General features: G+C 39.3%; 1 protein-coding gene across 1 annotated transcript; it reads left to right on the top strand.

Moving 5' to 3' along the window:
* The first annotated feature begins 10,880 nt into the window (after positions 1-10,880).
* Positions 10,881-11,984, top strand: APOBEC4 (apolipoprotein B mRNA editing enzyme catalytic polypeptide like 4). Its single transcript, XM_065871008.1, has one exon. It carries the CDS (start codon positions 10,881-10,883, stop codon positions 11,982-11,984), a length of 1,104 nt encoding a protein of 367 aa, XP_065727080.1.
* Positions 11,985-12,212: the final 228 nt, after the last annotated feature.

Below are 12,212 nucleotides of genomic sequence, written 5' to 3'. Positions count from 1 at the left end.
TTCAGTAAATGTTCATCTCAGTTCAACAAACGATATTTTCATTTAAATTCTTTATCGTTTATATTATAAGCTAGACAGAGGAATTAACCTAAATAGAATTCAGTGAACTTAGTTAAGTAGAATCACTACCCAATAGTGACTTAAGTGGGACTGAAGAAGTACATGAAAGCAATATCACTCAAAGCTGAATCTGTGAACCAGTGCCCATCCATAAACTGCTACCAGTGTGAACAAGGTAAGTATAGAAATTGAAAGTATTTAGAAAACTTTAGAGAAATTTGATATGATCCTGTATGATCTATATCAGTAAATGTGATTCAGAGTTTAAATCTTGTATAGGAGAAGGTTCTAGAGTAATTGCTCAGATTAAGGAGTTTCAGCCAAAATGTAAAGCAACACATTTCTTCCTTCATCAAGAAAATCTTACTATGAAAAAAAGTCAGCCAAACTAATGTGCTTAGTGACATAGTAAAAATTATGAATTACATAAAAGCTAATGCATTCCATTTGAGAGTATTCTCTTTATGTGATAATATGGAAGCTGATCACAAACAACTGCAATTGTATACTAGGTACAGTGGTTATCTAGGAGAAAAGTTCTGTAGAGAATGTTTGGACGTTGAATAAATTCAGAGTTACTGATAAATAAGAAACCAGTTTGGGCTCAACTTTTTTTTTTTTTTTTTACGGTACGCAGGCCTCTCACTGTTGTGGCCCCTCCCGTTGCGGAGCACAGGCTCCGGACGTGCAGGCTCAGCGGCCATGGCTAACGGGCCCAGCTGCTCCGCGGCATGTGGGATCCTCCCGGACCAGGGCACGAACCCGTGTCCCCTGCATCGGCAGACGGACTCTCAACCACTGCGCCACCAGGGAAGCCCTGGGCTCAACTTTTTAAAGATATGTATTAGACAGCCAGACTCGCCTATTTTTCTGAAATCTTTATGTTAATAATCTTAATATTTCCAAACAAGGAAGAAATGTAACATGTTTTCCAGTAGCAGATGACTGAAAAGTCAAAATAAACATGAGAAGCATGGAAGAACAGTTTTCACAGATTGTTATGTCATGTTTCATAGTTTAACAACAATTATCCATGCAGCAGGTAATGATTTTGATATTGCACATCTGCACAAAATGATTACCAAACACCTGACAGAATTGATAGAATGTTTAAAATTTTTATACTCCATCAAAAGAAGATCCATGCATAGGAAATTCATGGAACCATAAACTCATTCATTGAAACATAATTTAAATTTAATATAACTTTACAGGATAAATTGTTGGAACTGGCCACTGATGCAGCATTGACAATGAGTTTTGAAAATACTACATCACTTGCTTTGTTTTTAAAAAACATTAAAAATGAATATCTTCAGCCAGTGAAATTGCTTTAAAATCTCTTCCTCTATTCCTATCAGCATACCTCCTGAAACTGGCTTTCTCTATTATGATGCTATTAAAACAAACATAGAAACAGTCTGGATATACATTATATGCTGCAAATAGTGTTATCATCAATTGAACCTGGACTGGATAAAGTAACGAGCAAGAAGCAAGTTGATCACAATAAAAATTTTTAAATGGATATACATGATGTCCATAAAATGTACATATATAGGACATTGAATATAGATTTACTATATCCTTCATAAATGTTTTGTTTAATATAATTGTAGAATATAGTAATAGTAATCTCTGTACTAATCATCTATACATATACTTTCAATAAACAATGTAAATAGTTTTGGTAACTCTTTTCTCTTTTTATTCTGTGTTATGTTTGTTCTGTTTATATTTACATAAAGACAGACATATAGGTCACTGAGACAGAATAGAAAGCCCAGAAACAAACCACACACATACAGTCAAATGATCTTTGACAAGGGCGCCAAGATTACACAATGGGGAAGAGATACTCTTTTCAACAAACAGTGTTAGGAAAACTGGATATCCACATGCAAAAGAATGAAACTGGACCCTATCTTAAACCATACATACACACACATATGAAACCCTCAAAATAGATTAAAGACCTGAAACTATAAAATTTCTAGAAGGAAACATAGAGGGAAAGCTTCATGACATTGGTCTTGGCAATGATTTCTTGGATATGACATCAAAAGCTCAGGCAAAAATAGCAAAAATAGACAAGTTCTGTTTATATTTATTAAAATGTAATTAAAAAATTTTTATGTTCATCTGATTATATCTGTTGAACTACTTATTTAAAAAATAAGCTTATGGGCTTCCCTGGTGGCGCAGTGGTTGGGAGTCCGCCTGCCGATGCAGGGGACCGGGTTCATGCCCCGGTCTGGGAGGATCCCACGTGCCGCGGAGCAGCTAGGCCCGTGAGCCATGGCCGCTGAGCCTGCACATCCGGAGCCTGTGCTCCGCAACGAGGGAGGCCACAACACTGAGAGGCCCGCGTACCACAAATATAAATAAATAAATAAGCTTATGATTTCAATGTCTTTTTGTTCATTTTTAATACAATCATTTTCATCGAAATTTTACAAAATCATTAGTGTATGATGATTTGGTAACCTAAGTTGGTCTTTCCTCACAGATAGTTAGAAACCTTTTTTAGAGCATCTATACAGAATCTGGGAGTAAAGATAGTGCCTTATGCTGCATTTTTCCTCAGTTTAAGTTTTAGGAGTGACCTTTGATTCTGAACATCTGTTGGTGTTTCCCTAGGATAATGGGGAAAACCAACATGGAGGAATTCTGAGAAAAAAAATGTGGTTTTACAAGGACCTACTGTATAGCACAGGGAACTCTGCTCAATATTATGTAACAACCTAAATGGGGAAAGAATTTGAAAAAGAATAGATACTTGTATATGTATAATTGAATCACTTTGCTGTACACCTGAAACTAACACAACATTGTTAATCAACCATACTCCAATATAAAATAAAAAGTTAAAAAAAAATAAAGGGATAAAATAAACTGTTGGGAGACACACGCGCGCACACACACACACACACACACACACACACACACACACACACACTGTGGTTTTAGCAAACTAAGGGTGGTCCAACAGAAAGTTTCCCGCTCTTAAGACTGTGCTGCCACCCTGTGGCCATTCTTCTTATAACCCCAAGCTAGAAGATGCATCCTCTGCTATTTATCTCCCTTTCCTCTCAACCCTAACACTTATCTTTCCCACCTAATTCTGTAGTGAACTTCATGAAGCCTACTGAACTCTCTGCTCTTCTTTATTTCATGCTTGCTTTTTTTCTTCAGTTTCTTTTTTGAAGTAGTTTGTTACTGCTACATGAATGTGGACATCATTATTCAGTGTCAACCAAACTGCAATGAATTATATAATTAATTGGGCACAGTACGTTCAAGTAAAAGTGAAATATTTTAGCAATAACATAGAAATTATTTTACTTTTTTCCACCCAAAGTGAAAGTCACCTTATATGAAGCAACTAGCAACACACAGACCATCTTGGATATATCCCAAATTGGGATGCCAGAACATAGATTAGAAACAAATTTTAGTTTACAACTAAACTAAGTAAAGGTCTTTTAGAAACATATATCAGTGTAGAAGAATTTGGCCTTTATAAGCTTCTTCATTATAATTTCATATTACTTTTATATAGATAATATATATCATAACTCATCTGACTAAAGATGAAACATGGCAAGTTAACAAAGGAAGACAGAAGAAAGAAGTCTGTTTGGGAATCTAGATGTTTCTTCAACCCTTCTCCCTTCCTGTAAATGTCAACTCAGCAATAATAATTGTGAGCAGGAAGCCCATGATCAAGGTCCTTTGTTTCTCTGTGATTAAATTCAGCTTTAAAAGTCATTCTGTGCAACCTAAAGGAAGATTTGCAAAGTCAGTCTCCTTTAGAGTTTTCATAACTAACAGATGTAAAAAAACAAAAAACAAAAAAACAGTAGCTTAAAAAATGGTGGCTCATGCAAAAGAATGAAAGTGGATTAAAGACTTACATGTAAAAGCTTAAACTGTAAAACTACTAGAAGAAAAAATAGGGGTAAAGCTTCTTGACATTGATCTTGGTGATGATTTTCTTGAATATGACACCAAAAGTGCAGGCATCAAAAGTAAAAATAGACAAGTGGGACTGCATCAAACTAAAAAGCTGCTGCACAACCGAAGAAACTTCGGGTAAAATGGCATCCTACAGAATGGCAAGCAATATTTGCAAACAACATACTCGATACGGGGTTCATGTCCAAAATGTATAAGGAACTCATACAACTCAACAGCAAAAACAAAACAATCTGACTTAAAAAAGGGCAAAGGACCTGAACAGACATTTCTCACAAGACATACAAATGACCAACAGGTATACGAAAAGGTGCTCAAACATTATTAATCATCATGGAGATGCAAATCAAAACCACAATGAGATATCACCTCGCACCTGTTAGGATGGCTATTATCAAAATGACAAAAGATAACAAGTGTTGGCGAAGATGGGGAAAAGAGAATCATTGCGCATTGCTGGCGGGAATGTAATTTGGTACAGCCATTATGGAAAACAGTATAGCGGTTCCTCAAAAAATTAAAAATAGAACTGCCATATCATCCAGCAATCCCACTTCTGGGTATTTATCCAAAAGAATTGGAATCAGGATCTCAAAGAGATATCTGCACTCCCTTACTCATTGCAGAATTATTCACAAGCAGTGATGATACGGAAACAACCTAAATGTCCGTTGACAGACCAATGGTTAAAGAATGTGGTATATACATACAATGGAACATTATTCAGCCTTTCAAAAGGAAATCCTGCCATTTGCAACAACATGGATGAACCTGGAGGGCATTCTGTTAAGTGAAATGAACCAAATACAGAAAGACAAATACTGCATGATCTCTTACACATATGAGGTAATTAAAATGTTAATTAGCTTTATGGTTATGATCATTTCACAACATACAAATACATCAAAAGATCAAATTATACACGGTAAATATATACAATTTTATTTGTCAGTTACATCTCAATAGAGCTGTTTTAAAAACTGGCTGGCTACTTGGGATTGCCTATCTCTAAAATTACCTTAAAATGCAATGGGTAAATATACTAGTGGATAGAGGCTCATTATTAAGGTAATATCTTTAAGTGGAATATCATTTGTTAAGGTCAAATAAAAGGTGAAATTTGAGGATCAACTTTTGGTTTTATATTTACCAGTTCACTGAGTTAGCAGGCAAAAACGGAGGCAAGAAGTAGGGACAGAAAGGCATGACCAGTGGCCAGTGGTGGGGAAGGAATGGGACGCAATAGAGTGAGCAAGCACCAAAGAAGGAAAATGTCACTGAAAATTAGCTATTAGCTGAGGAGGTAATGAATACACTTGAGACCCGTAAAAGGCACAAAGATCAACCTAAAATATTGACGCTAGAAGGAGCCTCCGACAGGAGAAGGGAAAGGGCTGCTGCTATTGTGGAGACTGGAATTTTGACTATGAGAAACAAAACTGAGTGGTGGCGCTGCTGCAAGAAGCCTTCTAGGTGCTTCCATCATCCCTGATGGATTGTTTTTAGAGTAGTATATATGCTTAAGAACTTCGGGTGGTAACTAATGGAAACACATACTAGTGATCACCACGCACTCCTTCAAGTGGGCTGAGGAAGAGGAGAGCGGGAATAATGAGGGTGAGCACAATGAATCACGATTATCAACACGGCGAGTGCCCTAGGAGACGGTGTGGAGACGAAGGGGGCAGGGGAAAGCATGCAGAAGGATGAGTGGCTCTTCCATCAGCCACAGAGGAAGGGTCACAGCTGATACAGGGGCAAAGCTTGTCTTAAACTGGAGGGAACCACACACATAATAGCAAGAGTCTCCCAGGGAATGTGCAAGATGAGGGAAATTGTTAGCACGTAGTAACCCAGGTTTGGACGAAATAAAGAGCTCCCCCCTCCACCCCGCCACCCTGCCCTGGCTTCAGGGACTGTGGGGCTATTAGCAGAAAGTGCCTCCCTTTGGGGAAGTCTAGTCTCTGCTCCTTTTGCAGGGGCCTCCCTCTCACAGAAGGGTGAGCCTCCCAAGGAGGGGCCCTGGCACCTCCACAGGTAACAGGACCAACAAATCTTGTCCACACCCCAAGCTTGGCACCTACTCTAGATCAGGACAAAGGTGCTGAGCTCAGGACTTGATTCTCGCAGCCAGAGGGAGAAAAACCCCAACACGTTCACTTAAACAGTAAGATATTACACTTTTATCCAGAATGGAATATGCATTCATGTATATTTTCATCTCTGGAACAGGTGGTTTGAAATGCAAATAAAGTAATAAGTGTCAGAGCCGTATCCTAGCAGTAGCTACTTTGCAAACGTTACCAAGGCACCAATTCAACAGCGTTCTTAGAGGCAGCCACACCTCAGCAAGGTCTTTCTAACTCAGGACAGCCAAGTTCAAAGGAACTGACAGACACAAACTGGGAAAGAGTCCTGATCCGATACAGGAGGTGAATTTTACAACACAATTGCCCGCTGAATCTACTTGAAACAGGGTATGGGACTTAAACAGGGAAAAAAAGGGAATGGACCAACTCCTAGAACACCTGGAATGTGATCCAAGCCTGGAGACAAAATGATGGTAATTATAACTGCTAACATTTGTTTTTAGTTGCTAACAGATTGCGCACAGATTGGGAAGGGCAAACTCCATTTTCCAATTACTCCAGTGCAAACCGTGCTTTACCAGTACTCACTAATACTAGTTGAGTGAAAAGAAAGCAGATTGTCCTCATGTATGGATCATTTGTGTTTAAACTAAGGAAGGCTGTCCTCTCACAGCCGTAGCCCAGGGGGCCACTCACAGGGAGTAGATGCCAGGAGCTGGGCTCTGCAGCCCTCTACTTCCTACTGCCAGTAGATCTGCTTGACTGAGGGCAACATGCATTTCCCAAGCACAGACAAAGCAGAAGGAAAAGGACTAGGTGGTAGGGACACAGGATGGTGGGGAAGCCAACCCAGCCGGTGAACCAATCAAGGTTCCTGAGGTAGTACCTGGGCTAAACAGGACACGTCTCAGCCTGATTAGGAGAGGACGAAAGGTCAGATACCAAAAGTTAACAAGACAAGACAGTCTGTCGTAAATGGCAAATTGATGATATAAACTACAAATTCTGTAAGTGTTCAAAGGAGGCAGGAATTCTTTCCTGCTTCCCCTTCAGATGAGGGTGATTAAAATCTGCTGAAAAAGTGAAGACCTGCCAATACGGAACCGCCGTTGGTTGACCCTAAAAAGCCATCAACAAGAAGGAAACTCCAGAACTCCCATCATTACATATAAAAGCCACTAGTCCTCAAGATCTCCTTTAAGACAGTAATGATGCATCATTCATGGCCAAAATAGCTATAGGAGAGGGAGGCAAAGGAAGGCGTGCTTAGAAAAGCAATCAGGACTGTCCATACTGCCTTTATCTTGAAAACACGAAGACTTCTCCTTCCCAGAAGGATAATTCTGGGACTATTACATATAGTTATCTCTGTACACCCCACTCCAAAAAAAAAGTAAAAGCAGAAAAGGGTCTCTTGGTACTGCTTCCATAACATTTTAACCAAATCAATCTGTAAATTTCCTATGGGTGAGTTGACATTGTAATTTAAGTTGTAACCTGGATATCAGGTATACCGCCCAATGGCAGACCACATTCAGGGCACAATATTCAAAAGAAAGTGAGACTTTGGTCTTGGTTTCAGCAAGCTTTGATATTCGGAGAGATCCAGTTTCATGAGTAAGGCTGAGAGAGGAGCAGATCCAAGGAGAAAACAACACTCAGGATCAAGCAGGAGATGCTGTCAGGTTCTAGGTGATCAGCCCACTGCCAAGGGTTAAGAAGGAAAAGAGTCCAGGATCCCATGGAAAATCTATGCAAGGTGTAAGAAGCCTCAGGGAAAGAAAATACAGCACTAAGGAGCCAACTGCGGTAAACACCCAATTCTACGGACTAAGTTGACATGTCAGAGATTACATGAAATCTGGAATTTGATGGGTATGCGGTGCCCATTGTTACTGAAGAGATATCAGCCATTAGGATAATGGTGACATGGGTAAAGTTATATCCCATCCACAGCTGGACTGAAGCTCCTAAAATGTTTTCTTCCCAGGACAGGATTAGCAAAGGAACGCTGCAGGTTTCAGCCTGGAGATCAGGCTGTATCAAATACAAATACTGAGGTGATCTGGGTTGAGGAAGACAGAAGTTGATCAAAGAGCTTCCATATGAGAGGCTGTATGAAGCGATAAATTAGATTTCGAAAAGTGAGAAATTAATTTTGTTGCAATGGTCAGTTTATCCCTTTAAAATTTTGAAGCGATAAATTAGATTTCGAAAAATGAGAAATTAATTTTGTTGCAATGGTCAGTTTATCCCTTTAAAATTTTCTGCTTTATTTATTTTGCTGCCTGGACAAAGAGTTTAATGTACAAACAATACACGCTAGAAGAAAATAACGGGGAATACTTAAATTCTTGGATGGGAAGTCTTTTCTAAATACAGTAGTAAAAAATAAATCATAATGGTAATTAGACCACATAAAATGTAAAATTTGGCTCAATTAAAAATACCATCAGCATAATTGGGCTTCCCTGGTGGCGCAGTGGTTGAGAGTCCGCCTGCCGATGCAGGGGACGCGGGTTCGTGCCCCGGTCTGGGAGGATCCCACATGCCGCGGAGCGGCTGGGCCCGTGAGCCATGGCCGCTGAGCCTGCGCGTCCGGAGCCTGTGCTCCACAACGGGAGAGGCTCCAGCAGTGAGAGGCCCGCGTGCCGCAAAAAACAAAAAACAAAAAAAACAAAAAAAAAAATACCATCAGCATAATTAAAAGGCTCTATAAACCAGGTAAGAGATTTGCAACAAATATGACAGCTAATGTTCTTGATACATAAGGAGTTATTGCAAATCAATCAGAAAAACCTCAAACAAAAAAAAATGGTAAGGGATCATATATCTTTCACAGAAGAATAAATACTACAGACCAATAAGCGTGTAAAAAGGTATACTTTGTACCTTTTCACCAGGAATTGAAAAGGTACAAAGTATAACCATAAAGAGATACTGATGCTCACTTCTCAAATTGACAAAGGGCGTAATAAGCAACACTGGGAGACAGTGACAAAATTTGTACATCATCCTAGGAAGCAACCTGACACAGCTTGGTCTAATAATACAACCTTTAGTACTCTACATTAAAGAATTGGAGACATGAACGATTTATTTACAGAAATGTTCATCAAAGTATTATTTATAATAATGATAAGAGGAAAGAACCTGTTATCGTTTTGTGATAAAATAGCCATGAACATTGTGTTTTTTGAAGAAAACCCTCATGACATAATACAAAGTGAGAAAACAAAGTATAACACATGGTTTAATTATGTTGTGCATTGCAAACATACACAGCAAAAAGACTGGGGGGAATAGATCTGTTAACAGTGATGGGAATGTAAACTGATACAAAGTGGTATGAGGGTTTTTTTTATGTACCAGCATTTTAAAAAATATTCTACAAAAGAAACACGTAATACTTGTAAAATAAAAAGTTACTTTAAAATGTTTCTAAAACTATATTATAATGCCCTTGGCTGCTGCTTAGGAACAATGATACTGAAGGGATATTTTTGTAAAGGAAAAATCATTACTTAAAATCTTAACTTTGGGGGCTTAATATCCAAGAAGCTATTTATTTGGAATATCCTGAAGAATCATCTTTGCTTTCCAGAATAGTAAAGTTTCCGAAATGCTCTAATAAGACCCACCCACTGGAAATAAAACTCTCAAATGTCAATGAATGAGGGTCCACAACCCAAAGAATACTCAAGTGGCACTTCTCCAAGAAGTCTTTACCATTAAGCAAAATAGACCCTAAGATTCTATTCCCCAAAAGAAAACCACCTCCAACTTATTGCCAGTGATTTGAAGAAATAGCTGATTTTAAATGCAAGCACACTCAAAACCTCCACACAATATATTAGATACTTTCATATTCAGAAAAGAATCAAAGGAAGAATATTATGAACAAAATGCAAAACCCCTGTTTATTTCTCTGTACTGTCATAAACCGGAATCATGATAACCTGGGGGATTTATACTGTTACTACTGAGAGCTAATAGGTATCGAGTCCTTAATATGTGTCAGGCACATAATAAAGCATTTTATATTTATTCCATCATTCAATCCTTGACATAATCTTGTGAGATAGGTTCTATTCTTATCCTCATTTTACAGAGAAGGAAGCTGTGGCTCCCAGACATTCTATAACTTGCCAAAAGTCACAAAGCTGGTAAGCAGCAGAGCCTAGATTTGAAACAAGACAATCTGTTTCTAGAACTTGCACTGTTAACCCATTTGCTCTACTGCCTCAGAATCTATGGAATAGGTAAAAGTGTATTGTGCCTTTCTTTTTTGTCTCCTACCCAGGATCTGTCTAATCCTCAGGATTAGAATCCAGAACTTTCTAATCTATGGCTATAAATCACTATCTTTTAGAATCAAAGATGCTACCATAGGGCTTCCCTGGTGGCGCAGTGGTTGAGAGTCCGCTGCTGATGCAGGGGACACAGGTTCGTGCCCCGGTCTGGGAAGATCCCACATGCCGCGGAGCGGCTGGGCCCGTGAGCCATGGCCGCTGAGCCTGCGCATCCGGAGCCTGTGCTCCGCAACAGGAGAGGCCACAACAGTGAGAGGCCCACGTACCACAAAAAAAAAAAAAAAAAAAAAAGATGCTACCATAGTTGCTAGGCTAATTCCTTTAAAAAAAAGTATGGCTCAATAGATTCATGCATTGTCTTTCATTTTCCCTGCATTGGTTTTATATATAATTTCTCTTCCTTGTTTAGGGTTGCAGCTAGAAGACAATAAAACGAGTAATGGAGCCCTTATATGAGGAATACCTAGCCAATCGTGGAACAATAGTAAAACCTTATTACTGGCTGAGATTCTCTCTCGATTGCTCTAATTGTCCTTACCATATTCGGACAGGTGAAGAAGCAAGAGTTCCCTACACAGAATTTTGTCAGATTTTTGGATTCCCTTATGGACCAACATATCCTCAAACAAAACACCTCACATTCTATGAACTAAAAACTTCTTCTGGAAGCCTGGTGCAAAAGGGCCATGCTAGCAGTTGCACTGGGAATGATACCCATCCGGAATCAATGTTATTTGAGATGAATGGTTTCTTTGACTCCACCATACACAATAACGACGGCATTAGGCATATCATTCTGTATTCCAGCAACTCCCCTTGCAATGAAGCTAACCATTGCTGCATCAGCAAAATGTACAATTTCCTGGTAATGTATCCAGACGTCACTCTTAGTATTTACTTTTCTCAGCTCTATCATACTGAGGCTGAATTTCCTGCCTCGGCGTGGAACCGTGAAGCTCTCCGGAGCCTGGCCAGTTTATGGCCGCAGGTCACTTTGAGCCCAATAAGTGGTGGGATTTGGCATTATCTCCTCAACAACTTTGTGAGTGGCATGTCTGGAGCGACTGTTTTCCAGCCCATTTTAACCGGGAGAGCACTGGCAGACAGGCACAATGCATATGAAATCAATGCCATAACAGGGGTGAAACCCTATTTCACCAATATTCTTCCCCAGGCAAAAGAGAATCAGAACATAAGAGCTCAGGCAGCTTTAGAGGGCTACCACTTCAACAATGTCTTTCCCAGACAGTCTTTTCAAGTGACAAGTGGACAACTGCAACCCAATCTGACCCTAGACCCCAGGGTTCCTGTCATTTTTGTACTGGTGCCTTTCAGAAACCTACCACCAATCCATGTAGGACAAAACCTACATAAACCCAGGAATATCGTAAAGCACTTAAATATGCCTCAAATATCATTCCAGGAAACCAATGATCTCAGGATGCCTCCCGTTGTAACGCCAGTGGAGAGAGTAGAAATCACCGAACAGTTTGCTAGTAGCAAAGAGGCAGATAAAAAGAAGAAGAAGAAAGGGAAAAATTAAAATTGGCATTCCTACAACAAGAGACCAAACTACTACCAGAGGACTTGATTAGCTAGGCAACAGAAATCTGGGAACTTTCTCTTTTAGGTCTGATCCAAGATGGAGATAAACTGATACACTAAAAGCAAAACCTGAATTATTTATTATCTCAACTATTATAAAGCAACACTGTTTTTAACATAATCCACAATGTTTCCGTAAGCAACTTGATCTCTCTCCTGTATTTTA

Source organism: Phocoena phocoena, chromosome 1 (assembly GCF_963924675.1).
Source record: "Phocoena phocoena chromosome 1, mPhoPho1.1, whole genome shotgun sequence".
Lineage (NCBI taxonomy): Eukaryota > Metazoa > Chordata > Mammalia > Artiodactyla > Phocoenidae > Phocoena > Phocoena phocoena.
This window is presented reverse-complemented; position numbering and strand designations above follow the sequence as displayed.

What these genes read in the sequence shown, in the direction of transcription:
- APOBEC4 (XM_065871008.1), top strand. Translation starts at nt 10,881, where the DNA reads ATGGAGCCCTTATATGAGGAATACCTAGCCAATCGTGGAACAATAGTA.